At 32.3% G+C, this 13,823-nt stretch overlaps 2 protein-coding genes across 3 annotated transcripts; one reads left to right on the top strand and one right to left on the bottom strand.

Moving 5' to 3' along the window:
• Nucleotides 1-628: 628 nt before the first annotated feature.
• Nucleotides 629-3,584, bottom strand: LOC111806489 (protein TIFY 9). Of its 2 annotated transcripts, none has more exons than XM_023691829.2 (6): nt 3,369-3,584; nt 3,119-3,260; nt 2,933-3,020; nt 2,671-2,779; nt 2,425-2,485; nt 629-1,084 (listed from the first exon to the last, which is right to left on the bottom strand). In XM_023691829.2, the coding sequence occupies exons 1-6, from the start codon at nt 3,469-3,471 to the stop codon at nt 1,036-1,038; spliced, it is 552 nt and encodes a 183-aa protein (XP_023547597.1). In that variant the 5' UTR covers nt 3,472-3,584; the 3' UTR covers nt 629-1,035. The 2 variants fall into 2 exon arrangements, with proteins under 2 accessions (XP_023547597.1, XP_023547598.1); XM_023691830.2 differs by having other exon boundaries at nt 2,425-2,482; nt 3,369-3,582.
• Nucleotides 3,585-9,410: 5,826 nt separating this feature from the next.
• LOC111807513 (uncharacterized) lies at nt 9,411-13,608 on the top strand. The gene is made up of 4 exons (XM_023693260.2): nt 9,411-10,247; nt 10,335-10,382; nt 10,511-10,583; nt 13,254-13,608. Exons 1-4 carry the CDS (start codon nt 9,577-9,579, stop codon nt 13,437-13,439), a joined length of 978 nt encoding a protein of 325 aa, XP_023549028.2. The 5' UTR covers nt 9,411-9,576; the 3' UTR covers nt 13,440-13,608.
• The last annotated feature ends 215 nt before the right edge of the window (nt 13,609-13,823 follow it).

Genomic DNA, 13,823 nt, shown 5'->3' with positions numbered 1-13,823 from the left:
TAATAATCCTTTTCCAATCATTACTTATGATATGATTATCCCTTAATGGATTGGATAGAATTTGGTATTCAACAACTCTGGCTATGGCGGTCCAATGTGCCAACATCTATGAACTAAAACCCAACAAAGTGGTTGGAAGAGAACAAAGTAGGGTAGTCTACCAAGGGATGGTGTGTGGTGGGAGGCAAAGAGGATGGTCAAAGAAAGGCTACATGAATGGACGGAGGAGATGAAATCAAACTTTCTTTATTCGAGTTCGAGTTCAACGAGTAGAGTATGAGAATTTGAGTAAAAATATATCTTAATGACAATTGAACTATGCCTGAAGTTTAAGACAAGTATAGAGGCAATATGGAAAGCATATTTCTTCAACATTCTCCATCTCCCACCTTAATCCAATGCAATGTATAAATAGCACACTTCATTTTGTTCTTAATTATGTTTTGAATTAGGAGGAGGAGGAGATAACGACATGGTCAAAAAGGCACAAAACAACAAACCACTAAACATATAACTCTCTTCTAGACATCGCCACCATTTCTGATTTTTCCGAACCCACTTTTGGGGATAACAGTCTCAATAATAAATACACAATACACATCACGTTTCAAATAACCACCGCTACCAATTGACTTCAAAAGTCTACCAAAATAAATAATATTCAAATAACCGAAATTCCAGTACAACTTTGATTCCTTAAATCCCAACTTTCAAGCCATAAAGTTGGAATTCAACCGGCAAGAACAAATAAAAAGAAAAGTCAGGTAGCATATAAATAAATAAATAAATAATAAAGCAACAGGGAATGATCCATGGAAGTAGGAAGTCTACCCCAGTACCACAAGTTGCCATAACATTATGTGGCCTATGGCTATACAAAGGGAGTCCAAAAGGAAGGGCATGAAATTAAGATTATATCTATATATTTATATATAAATATATTGTCATAATCTTTTTAATATTTCTTAACTAAAACCGAAAGAGAGATTATTTGTCTGTGTCAGAAAACGCGTAATGTTGATCTTCTCCATCTTTTCAGGTTAGGTGGGGGCAGGGGAAGGCATATGGTGAAGCCGTAGTCAACCTGTACACACAACACAATCAAATATATAAAAGCTTTCCTTAAAATACAATACACACCTAACCATTCCCTTTTCTTTGGTTGTTGTTTATTCCATCGAAAAAAGTAAAAGTAAAAGTAAACAGAAACGCATAAAAGAAAAATGTGAATAAATGAGAAGCATCCAGGAAGTTTCATGGAATTGAATCCAATCCTAGTTTTTTTATGCCACAAGTCAAAAAGGGAAGCTTTCTTGCCTGACCCTCCTAAACTCCTCTACCGTCCACCCACTTCCCTACAAAATCTTTCAACTTGTGTAATACCCTTTATTTATTCTCTAAAAAATTACTTTCTTCACAACGTTTTTTATATGCTAACTGAATTTTCAAAATTCAAAACCATGATAAGTATATGCATTTCAAATAACAATAAATAATAATAATAAAATAAAAATGAGCTTCTTACAAACAGACCCCTAACTTTTGCCACAATTTTTTCCAAGGGTCCAATCCCAACCGTTCTCCATAATTCATACACATTATTTCAGTATTATTATAAATAAATAAAAAAAAAATTACTATTTTCTATTAAAAAAAAAGTTTTAAATTGAATATTAAATTTATTATCATCTTGGTCCTTTGGTTCTCTACTTTTAAATACTTAAAATTTAGTTATTGATCTATCAATAAATTTGAAATTCAATCTAATAGTTTGAAGTTAATTTCTATGAAACTTGATGAAATTTATAATAATTTTCATTTAAAAAAAAAAGAAAAAAAGAAAAAAGAAAGGCGAAAAACGATTTTTGTTTTTGTTTTTTTTATTTCTAACAGTGTCAAATCAATTAACAAACCAGAAGAACTATCTAGAGATTAAATGGGATATTTCAACAATAAAATGAGTTTGTCAGAAATAATAAATACAGTAATAAAATGAACCAGGGAAGGCCTTAAAGGCCTTAACCAATCAAGTTTTATACTATCATTCACTCAAAAAGCTATCAAATGGAATTTCCCTATCTCAACTCTCTTCCAACTAAAAGTTCGATTCTCTTCTCTCGTGCTCTTTATAGGCGATACAATCGGAGAAATCAATATAAGAACAATAATCCTACTTTTTTAGAAAAACAATTTATAATTATTACAAATCAACAGTATCCACCCATCGTTGTTTTCAATAAACCGGCCTAAGCTACCAAAGAATAAGACTACACACCGAGGGAAAAAAGCTTAGCAAGAATTTTGAATGCAAGTACAAAAAGAACAAAGAACAGATAAATAAATAAATTGGAAAATAATAATAGCAGTGTGTGATGGATTTCTCTTAGTATGCAAATTTAGTTTACAGGGAATAGGGATCATTACCTCTCCTTACGCTTCTCCAAGAATCTCTGAAGCGACTTCTTCCTTGCAATTGGAAGATCTGCTGAAAAACGCAACTAATTAGCATGTATTTTAGACAAAATATGAAAATAGTAAAAGGAAATGCTGATAAGTATAAATATCTTCATAAAAAAAAAAAAAAAATATATATATATATATATATATATATATATATATATATATATATATATATATCAGTTCAGTACAAGTCGGTGGATGTTTAATCACCTCCGTCAAGAGATGCAAGCAACTGTTGCTGGCGGTCGTTGGATGGGATTGCAACCGTAGGATTCGCTTCAGCTTTTCCTTCCGCAACGAGTTTCAGAATGCTCTCGGCCTAAACGAATTTTTTCACGCCACAAAGAAAGAAAGCGATTGATTAATTAATCGGGAAGCAACAAAAACAAAATCGGTTACAGAAAAAGAAAAAGAAAAAAAAACTGATGTAAAAGTCGTGTACGTAAGACGATGATCCAGAGGCGGAACGAACCTTATCACGAGGAACGTCAAAAACGGCGACGGTTCCGTTGTAGAAGATAGTCATCGGAGATGTATGTTGAAGAGATTCAGAAGTCGGCCTGAGAAACAGAAAGGGGAGCGAAAACGATGAATTCGGAGGAAATTTGAAACGGAACCGCGAATACGCTGAGGTAGGTAGGATTTTGTGTAATATTACCTGAAGAGAGGGTTATAGAGAGGCAAAGGCGAGAGAAGGTTGTGGTTGGCGTCCTTGGGAGTGGGAGGCAGAGCAATGGAGGCAGATCCAATGACAGATTTGAGAAGCTCGGGGTTGATCTTGGAAATGGCGCTGTGAATGCCTGCAAAGAGAGAAAGAGAGAAAGAGAGAAAAAGAGAATTAGGCAAATGAAAAGGAAAAGTAAGAAATAATAACAAAGATTGGGGAGAAGAGGAAGAGGAGGAAGGACCTCGAAAGCTTCTCTTGCGGTGAAGAAGGTTGTGGAACTGAGACCTGGAGGAGGCCTTCTTCTCGAGGCCGAAGAAATCAAGCTCGACAGTAGCCCTAGCCATGGCGTGAGAACGAAGGAGGAGGAAGAAGAAGAGGGAATTGGAGGAAAATAGCGTTACAGAGAGTTACAGAGAGGGAGAGAGTCGGAATATTGAAGGACTAAATAAATAAGAGAAAGTTGAAAGTAAATAGTAAATGAAAGGCACGAGCTACATGGGATGACCGCTTTAATGCGACACGTCTTCCACGAGGCCTTTTAACTTCTATTAAATAAAAAATATAATTTAATAAAAATATATTTAAATTTTATATCTCAATCTCAAAAATATCTTTAAATATCTTTAAATTTTAAATTTTAAAGTTTTTTTTTTTTTTTTTTTTTTTTTTTTTTTTAAAGAAAGCACGTCTTACCATTCTTAAAAAAAAAAATAAAACACCCAAACGGACAGAAAATTAAAAATAATATTAAAAATTTTAGAGATATTTTATGAGCTCTTAACAAAAAAAAAAAAAAAAAAAAAAAAAACAGGGGATTTTATTGATGTTTGGTGTAAAATAGTATGGATAAATAAGAAGGAGACATCGTCAAAGGCGGAGTAATTGGTGTGAATTTGATTTGTTTGAATATGAAAAAGAAATGTTAGGAACATTAATTTATAATACAGTTAAGGAAAAGTGAAATAAATATGAATTTTAAAATAAGAAAATAATTAGTTGCTATTTGAACCACTCTTTGTCGTGTGATATGATAACAATGACACAAAATATGTTATAATATTATAATATTAAAATTGAAGTTTTTAGAGATTAACCTTTAACTTTTTTTTTATTTTTTATTTATTATGAAATATTATTAGATTTAGTAGATTTTCTTACATTTTTAATAAAAAAGTATATTGAAAAATAAAAATGATCTAAAATAATTTAATTGATTTAATCAAAATGAATAGTACATAGGTGTATTAAAAAAAAATGAAGAGAGGACTCATTCCAATTGTTATTTAAAAATTTGATACCATTATTTTACTAACATGAAAAAATGGTGGACCTATTTGAAAATTTTACTAAGTTTGGAAGAACAATATATTTTTATTAATTTGACCAAAAATATTTTTTTTAAAAGGAAAATAAATTGTTGAGAGACCTTACTATCTTTGTATTTATATTTTATTTTTAGTGCAAAAAAGTAAAAGAAAAAAAGAAATAGTTGAAAATTGGACCAATTTTTGAGGACCCGGAAAAATAAATTGTTGAAGTTCCATTTAGATCCACGACTTTCCCGTTGGAGCCATGATTCACGAGATAATTGTTAAGCCAGTTTTTTTAATAATAATAAAAACGGATAGGGTTTTGGTTTGGTGTGGTGGAGTGTTGTTCCGCTGCGTGTTGCGTGTCGGCAAAGACACGAGGATTTTGTGATTTCCATAATTGGACGAATATTGGGCCTCAAATTTGGGCCCATTTGGACATTTGTGGCCTTTTTCTCCCAGGTGACTTGGCGATTAAGGAACACGTGACTCAATTGTCATTTATCCAATCACATTCCTCCACGCATGCCATTCCTATATCCACGATGGTTGCTGACAGCACACGTTCACATCGGGCAATTGCCAACCAATCACGGATCCCTCCATGGGCCCCACCCGTGGTTTTTCTGGAAACACGGGACTTGTCTAGGTTACAATCAATTTAAAATTATGAACGCTAATACTTTTTTATTGGAATGTTTTATTAATTGTTTAATACCCTATGCATGTGTGTATAATTTCACATATTTAAACTATTTTAAGCTTTTAGGTACAAAAACATATATATATATATATATATTATTTTATTTTTCTTAAACTTAGACAATTTAGAGAGTAATCTTTAATTAGACAATATCGTAACATATCTCATCTACATACATAATATTTAATTTTTATCTATCTTATTTACACTTTTAATAGGCCTTCAATATGATAAAAGTATTGCTGGGAGATGTTTAATATTAAAAAACAAAGGAACAGAGTGATGTTCTTCCACGTAGACGCCGAGATGGATTTGGACATAGATCCTTCGCTTCGGTACACTGAAACGGGCCGAAGGCCCATTTAAAGGTATATGGGCCTACTAATGGGCTTGCTTATTTGCTCGCGCTTATTTCACAGCACTTCCCAACATATGCGAACTTCATATGAATTTTTTTTTTTTTTTTTTTAATCATTAGAAATATATATATGGATACAAAACAAATTTTGAAAAAAATCCAGGTTACAGTCGAAAAATCAATTATCTAATATTATATAATCACTATGACTATTTTTATATATAATTAAAATTTATGAATTAATATTTTTACAACAGAATCCTTCTACAAAAAATAAATTAATACACTATTTGTGAAATATCTTTTATTTTTTCTTCTCATGGTTGACTACTAGGATGTAGAAATATGATTTAATATCATACCCACGTATGTATACATCTTGGGAATATTAGTTTGAGCTGATATATATTTTTACGGTATTCTATTCTTGTTAAAATAGATTAGGTTAAAATCGTGATATTAAATTAAAACATTTAGAAGAAATAAAGTATTGAATATTGAGTTGTATAATTAAAATAAAAAGAAACTGAATAATGACAAAAAAGACTTTGCAATAAAATAATAATTTGGTAAAAACGCAGCGGCTTTGCGTTGCGTTGTTGGAATTATTAAACCAGCTTAATCATTACAAATGTATAAATTCATTATTTTTAATTCAATTATTTAAAAATAAAAAGAAAAGAAAAGAGTAAATAAGAAAGAAGTACGTGTTGGGCCCACCGGGGGTGGCCCCCCCATGAAGTCCGGCTTTGCACGCGCAGTCAGGTTCCGGTGGGACCCACGTCCCGCGCACGTCCATGCAAACACCTCCCCTCTCTGGGTCCCACTTTCCACGCACGTCCATGCTGTCTTTTTACCCTTTCCCCTATCGATTTTTTTATTTTATTTTATATTACACTTTTTTAATTTCATTTCATCCTACAAGAACCAAAAATAAAATAGATAGTTTAATTCTGACCTTTCTTTTATTCTTTTTTTAATTAAAAAAAAAAAAAACAGACAAATCTGCCACCAATGAAAAAAAAAACACGACAGCAGCTCGAAATCCGAGAAAATTCTACTGAAAATTGTTCATATTACTTAGAACTGGTTCATTCAACAAGCAATGTAATGTAGCAATTGGAAGAGTACGTACAAACTTCATTAACTCGAGCGTTGAAGTGTGCGTCTCGAGCTCAATACCACAATAACGATGCATAGTCCTATCTATTTTGGAGGGCGAATTTGATAATTAAAATGATGGTACTTTGGTGATTATATGATTTTAACACTCATCATCAACAAGTAGCAAACATTTATAGCTTTTGTTAATACCCTTTTTCTCGGTGGTTTCGATGCATAAATGATTCAAACTCCACAATCTCATCACATACTGTTAAATTCTGTAATAATTAATTGTTTTTTACATTTTTTTTATAACAATAATAAATAAATAAATAAATAAAAGATGAAGGCTTATATTGGAAGGCAACAAAGCAATTTTGATGAGAAAGTCGGAACCCTTTTGCCTTTTTAATCATTTCTCCCACAGCCCACTAGAGAGGAGAAGGGATCAAAAAGCCTTTCAACGTTATATATATTTATATATAAATTCAGACTTGAATGAAAGTAAAAAGGCAAAAGGAAGAACAAAAACAAAAACTGAATCTTAGCTTTGCCTCTAAGACTTGTCTCCATCACAAGATTCTGTGTTTTTTTGTTGGTGGGGCTTACCACTCATATTCACTGCTCATTTTCTACATTTACCTCCTAATTTTAAATAATTTCAAATAATTTGAATCACGCCTCTCAAACATATTTCAACTAATTAAGATATATATTTTCGTTTTTCAGATTTAAACCAAAAAATAGGAGTCATATGGAGTCCCATGTTTGTGCAGCTCCCACCACATGCATGGACTGACATGCACACTCATTATATCCACGCACACATTTATTCATTTCATGCACACACCCAACTCCCCACTTAATATTATTATTTAATCTTTATTTACTTTTTGACCATTGTTTTTTTTAATTCTTTGATACACAATTAGGCTATTATTTTCAACCTTCATTCTTGAATTATTCCTTCATCATTGTAATTTTTAACCTTTTTCTTTCTTTTCGTAATCTCTTCTATTTTTAACATCTTCATCTATATTTTTTTTTTTTTATATGGATAAGAATCACATAAGACCATCTACAGTTAAAGAAGAATTTCTTAATCTCTCTAATTCAAACTTTCACGAACAATAATATATATATATATTTTTTTACTGATAAAGAATAAATAGACAAATAAATAAATAAACAGAAACACTAGAATGTTGTGTTAGTTGAATAAATAGGAGGAGGGGAGAGTGTGCGTGGTGTGGAATAAGTATGGTGATGGTAGTGATGATGGCATGATGATGAGATTAAAGGCCAATATGAGAAATATTGATTTTGTTTTTGTTTTCCTTTTTGGTGGGGTTGAAAAATTATAATTATTAATATATGGTATGAAGTGGGGAAAGGTTGTAGGGATTAGCCTACATTTCTTTAATGGGAACATTCCCACCTTTCCATCTCATTTTATCTCACTATAAACTTTTTAACACTTCATCAACAACTTTTTAGCCCCGTCTCTGTATTTTCAGGCCTTATATATATTTTTAAATTACTCCAGCTAAATTTTATTAAAAATGTAAATATATGAGATAAAACCCTAACATATATTAATTTTAAAATGAGTAAATTTTCTACAATCATATATTAATTAATTTATTTTTTACAAAAACTTTTAATTATATATAAAGAAAAAAAAAAAAAAAAAAAAAAAAAAAGTAGAGTGGAGCGGCACATGGTTAATTTGGGTACGTACCCATAACTATTTAATTTAATCAATTAATATTTAATTTGTTAAAAAATTAGAAAAAAGAAAAGAGAAAAAAACAGGACAGCCTCCATGGCTGATGCTTCCCATCCCATGTGTCGTTTTGTATGTTTCGATTCTCGGATCGAGGACGAACACCATCATTATCATTCTCTCTCTCTTCTGTTTTTTTGTTTTTCTTTAATTTATTTTAATAATTACCTATTTATTATTATTATTATTATTATTATTAGTTTTCTTTACTTGGGTTGTTCTATTTTATATTAATATTAATATTCTCCCACTGGATTCCTTTTCCTTTCACTTTTCGTAATCTCCATAAAATAACTGCTTCTCTCCTAACTCCAAGACTTGGGGTTTTTTTTCTTTCCAAAATAAAACTGTAATTACCTGACTATTATGTATATATATATATATATATATATATATATATGTATATATATATATATATATATATATATATATATCAAAAACTATTTAAAATTTGTTATTACGGAGAAATATAGCACTTTTTTTTTACTCGATAGCTGAGTTTATGATTCGTGATCGAAGAAATAATCTTTTCATAATTGTTATTTAAGTTCGAAGAAGGATGAAAATAATGAATGCGTGATTGAAAAATAATAATATGGGAGAGTAAAGTTAAAGGTGTAACAGGTGGGATTCCTTTTTCCCCAATTTCCCAAACTAAAATGTGAGCTAAATGAAAAGGACCCTTTTTGTGATATTGTAAAATCGACACCCTTTTTCCTCTTCCTCATGTTGTCCTCCCATACATATCCTTAAACCTTTTTCGGTTTAAAATGGTTGGAGTTTCACGTTAGGTATACAAGTAATAGACATTATCTCATTCCTACAATGTTCTTTGGAAGAAACTAAAACTAAAATCATTAGAGTTTATGTGGAGAGGGGACGAATTAATTAAATTTTACCAATGTATATTTTATTTATTATATATTATTGTGAAAAATAAGAAAAATAAAATAATAAAAATGGATTTGAATTATATAGGTCAGCTTATTGGTGTGTGTGTTTGTTCCTCTCTGTGTCGACCCACAAACTTCCAAACAAAGAGAATTAATGGGAAGTGAGATTTGCAGCATCCATTCTCCTCCTTCTCGTCTCTTCTGCACTTTCCCAATATTCTCTGCTTTTCTCTCGTATTTATATACATAAAATTCCCTCCCTCATGCCTCCTTCTTCCTCCCACCTCCGCCTCACATGAACCAAATGGTTCCTCTACCACCGCCTCCTCCGCCTCCTCCTCCGCCCTTCCCTTTTCCTCTCATGAATCATTTTCAACCTTTCCATAACAATTCTAACAGTAATTCTCTCGATCATCATCATCACCATCATCATCTCTTCCCTCTTCAACACCATCCCACAACAACTAACCAAACCCCTTCCGCTTCCAAAGATCGACCTCTTCACGACACCCCCGACGAGGGTTGGCTTCGCCTTAGCATCGGAGCTGCCACTCCTGATGTTGTCGTCCACCGTCATCGTCCCCAACCGCCAGGCTTCCGTTTTGGATTGACCGAGCTCGATTTATTGTCCCCCGCCGGCCTCGGTTCCAAAGGACACGAGTCGTCCAGTGTTGGGGATTCTTCTCCCGGGATGGTTTTGGCTCAGCCGCCACCCGAGCTTAATTGGACATTTAGACCTATCTCCTCTCATAACCCTTCATCCTCTAATTGTTCTTCCTCTTCTCTTCCATACGGACCTTACTTTTCCACGCCCTTTCAACTCCACCCCGGACTTGACTTAGTTGCTGCTGCCACCACCGCCGCCGCTGCCGGACCCAGCTCCGACAACAACATCAGGGTTATTGACCCTCCTCGCCGCCCTCATTCCGGGATTTGGTTTTCTCTTCAAGCTTCGGAATCAAACCAGTAAGAAACCTGAATCTAATTACACCCCATATCTTAATTCTTTGTGCAATTGGTATAATATTTTGTTGTTTAATTTTTGCAATACAGAGGGAAACAACCGGCGTTGCCTCAGAGATCCAGCTACTTACGAATCAAGTATTGATTTTTTTTTCATCTTCATTACTAAAAATTGGATCTTTGTTAAGTAATTAGCACGTGGGTTTTATTTAGAAGTGATTATCTTGAAATTTTGGGTGTAATAATTAAATTTGATCTTTGTGAAGGGATGGAAGGATGACAGTTCGATTACTAATCAAGTACTTGGTGAAAAAGCTGAGGCTGGATAACGAATCAGAGGTATTTATGAACAACATAATCTCTTCTTGTTTTTTTTTTTTTTTTTTTTTTTTTTTTTTGATTTCTTACCCAGAAATCAAACTTGTAGAACATGAAAGAAACAGGCCAACTAAAGTACACAGAAAAGGGTTATATTTTACATTAAATTAAAAGCTAGAAAAACACAACAAAAACAGAAATTTAGGATTAGTTTAAGAAACATATGGGTTTGATTGAGATGAAAAGCTTTTGTCTTGTCGAAATCTAGGGAATTGGGGTTTTGTTGTTTCTAACAACTGGGGCTCAAGCTTTCATGTCTTGTTCGTTACGGATGCTTGTTTTTTTGTTTTTGGGTGGTAACAAAAAAGAAAGCATAAAACATACACTAGCCAACAACCGCTCCCTTTCCCAAAACCTAGTAAAAATGAAAAACATTCCACTTCATAAACCTAAAACTTAGAACAAGGATTGCTATTTTCCCATTTTCAGAACCAAACCAAAAACTCTTCCTCAACACCATATAGCGAACAACCTAAGCAACCACAACCTTAAAATAATCGAAAATAATAATAAATAAAAAAAAAAAAAAAAAAACTTCTCAGCTAAACAGTTTAAACAGATCGAATAAAGCCGCCTAGAATAGGTGTAGCCACTTATTGAAATGTGATAATTTTAGGTATTATCCATACATGTTACTTCAATTAATGAATGGAAACTGCTTAAATGTTCATTAGAAGTGTGTGAGGGTTAAAATTGTTCATAATTGTTGCATTATATTGCTTCTGCCTTACACTTCATGATGAAATACCCACTATTATATGTCTTCTTTTCTAATAATTGCATTGCCTTAAAAGTTTTCTTCCTACGCATTATAATTTTTTTTCTCTCCATTATTTGTGCCTAAAGTTAGCTTTGTTTCGCACGAACGCAACCATTTTCTCTTTATTATTATACATTTTCATTTCTACGCTCATTCCTTTAACCAATGGCATGCAATCCCAAGAGACCCTTTCTTTTTTCCTTTTGCACTCGATGCATTATGAATTGCTTTCTTTTCTATCTTTTCCAAGTGGAATACTATACGTCGTTAAGATTTTAAACCGAATGATTCGAAAAGTGTTTGTTTTTTTTCATAATTTCTCGGGTTTTATTCTTTTTGAGGAAACCCGGGAAAACGAACCTATAAGATGAAGAGTTAGTGTGATATTTCGAAACATGCATGCATGATGATATGAATATACATGTGTGTAACTAGTCGCATGATCATTATTCGTGCATGTTCTTCATGATGCTTGAAACAATATCAAACCAACATCGAACTAATCTCTTATTTTATGTTGAAAAAACTTGTTTTTGTTTTTAATATCTTGCGTTTATTCTTTGGAATGGACTTGGGATAATACCAAGTATAGAAAATCATGAAGCAAGGATCATTAGGGTTGTCTTATTCAACAAAATTAGTTTTCTTAATTATTATGTCTATGTTGTTTTGAAGCCAGTTGTGTTTCGTTATTAAAAATTATTATACATATGTTTGATTATTTAGGATATATGTATGCCATAATCAGACATTCCATTTGATTAAACTAATCATTAACTTGTGTGTAAACATTATTATTGTTATTAATTAGGAGTCAACTCTAATTATTGATTTATGGATGCATTTAGTTCTTTTTTTTTTTTTTTTTTTGTCTTATTGCATGCTCTTCATGTCATGAACAGACAGCTATGTCATGCCTTATTCTATTCATAGGGAGAAAGAGAGAGAAGACTTAGGATGGTTGACTAATTAGTGCTACCTCCTTCCTTCATCGAACAAATTAAAATATTAACCATTTTAAGTTTATATTTTTTAATGAAAGATTAGATGTTTAAATCACTTCATTAGTTAAACTTTTTTTTTTTTTTTTTTTTTATTTAATGGTCTTGGTCTTGTTCTTGGTTTCATTTTAATTATATATTGGAATATAATATTATTTTATGTTTCTACGTGCCGCCTACGTATTCCATATACGGATTGGACTGGCATGCATGGAAAATGCACAGTTTTTTTTTTTTTTTTTTTTTTTTTTGAAATGGAATATAGATCAAGGAAAAAGAAAAGGTACAGAAGTAGAAGGGAAGGGATGGGATGAAAGGTGATATCATCGTAGGGCCAGGAAACTTCCACTTCATCATCTTATGTCATGCTTTCGTCTCTGCCACCTCACCATCTTCTTCTTCCCGTTTTCATTTTTGCTTCAAAAGTTGAAATCAAAACCTTTCTCTCTCCTGTTTTTGTTTTGTTTTGTTTTGTTTTTTTTTTTTTTTTTTTAATAACCAACCAATGCAATTGGAGAGAGATAATTAAATAATAATAATAATAAAAATAGGATGAGTAAAATTTATTTATATATATTTATATTTAATTTGAAGGAAAAAAAAAGAAAAAAGGAATGATTTGAGGTATTAGGAATGTGAAAGAGACATGCATGAGCATGAGATATAAGATTTTGATAATACGAAGTGGGGGAATAGGCGCAATACTGTGGTTGGTGGGTCCTTTTATTCATTAGGGTTTCGGGGCGATATTGTCATCTTCTTCATCATTACGTCGTAGTAGCTCAGCGCTCAGCCCGTCCCTAGGTTTATGTATTTGATATTAGGGTTGGTTTGAAATGAGTTTATAACACAATGAGGGTTGATTTTCAGATAGAGATACGATGCAGAGGAGAGAAGGTGGAGGGTTGCTTGACGATGCAGCATGTTAGAGATACCATTTGGTGCTCCAAAGACTCAACTCTTACAACTTTGCTTCCAAATTCCTCAACCATGGATCACATTATGGTTCTTCACTACGCCATTCTTCCCACTCCCCACTCTTCTTCTCTTTCTTAATTTATTCTAATAATCCCATTATTATCATCTTATTATATCATTATTATTATTTCTCTAATCCAAATATTTAATCTCTCTCACTCTCCTTCCTTTTCTTCTTGCACTTTAGTTTACATTATTACTTAACCCCATATTTCTTACTTTATTAATCAAAATAAATTACTATGAAGTTATTGTTCTTATTTTTTTATTTATTTATTTTTTTTTAGTTTAAGGGGGTTGCTAAGTTATGAAAATGACCTAGATTGGGTCAAGCCCAAGGAAATGTATGGACAAAGGAATTCAACATTTGCTTGGGCTTGGGCTTGGGCTTGTCTCAACGTTTTATTGGGCTTGGGTTTGGGCTTGTCTTTCAACATTTTCTTGAGCTTGGGCTTGTCTCTC

This window comes from Cucurbita pepo, chromosome 12 (assembly GCF_057944985.1).
Source record: "Cucurbita pepo subsp. pepo isolate OVF chromosome 12, ASM5794498v1, whole genome shotgun sequence".
Taxonomy (NCBI): Eukaryota; Viridiplantae; Streptophyta; class Magnoliopsida; order Cucurbitales; family Cucurbitaceae; genus Cucurbita; species Cucurbita pepo.
This window is presented reverse-complemented; position numbering and strand designations above follow the sequence as displayed.

Bases quoted from the DNA above. Each gene is read 5' to 3' on its own strand.
- LOC111807513 (XM_023693260.2), top strand. From the start codon at position 9,577: ATGAACCAAATGGTTCCTCTACCACCGCCTCCTCCGCCTCCTCCTCCG. The intron at 10,248-10,334 runs GTAAGAAACCTG...TTTGCAATACAG, and splicing joins CAAGCTTCGGAATCAAACCA to AGGGAAACAACCGGCGTTGC. The intron at 10,584-13,253 runs GTATTTATGAAC...GTTGATTTTCAG, and splicing joins GGCTGGATAACGAATCAGAG to ATAGAGATACGATGCAGAGG.
- LOC111806489 (XM_023691829.2), bottom strand. From the start codon at position 3,471: ATGGCTAGGGCTACTGTCGAGCTTGATTTCTTCGGCCTCGAGAAGAAG. The intron at 3,021-3,118 runs GTAATATTACAC...TCTGTTTCTCAG, and splicing joins CTCTATAACCCTCTCTTCAG to GCCGACTTCTGAATCTCTTC. The intron at 2,486-2,670 runs GTGATTAAACAT...TGCGTTTTTCAG, and splicing joins GCTTGCATCTCTTGACGGAG to CAGATCTTCCAATTGCAAGG.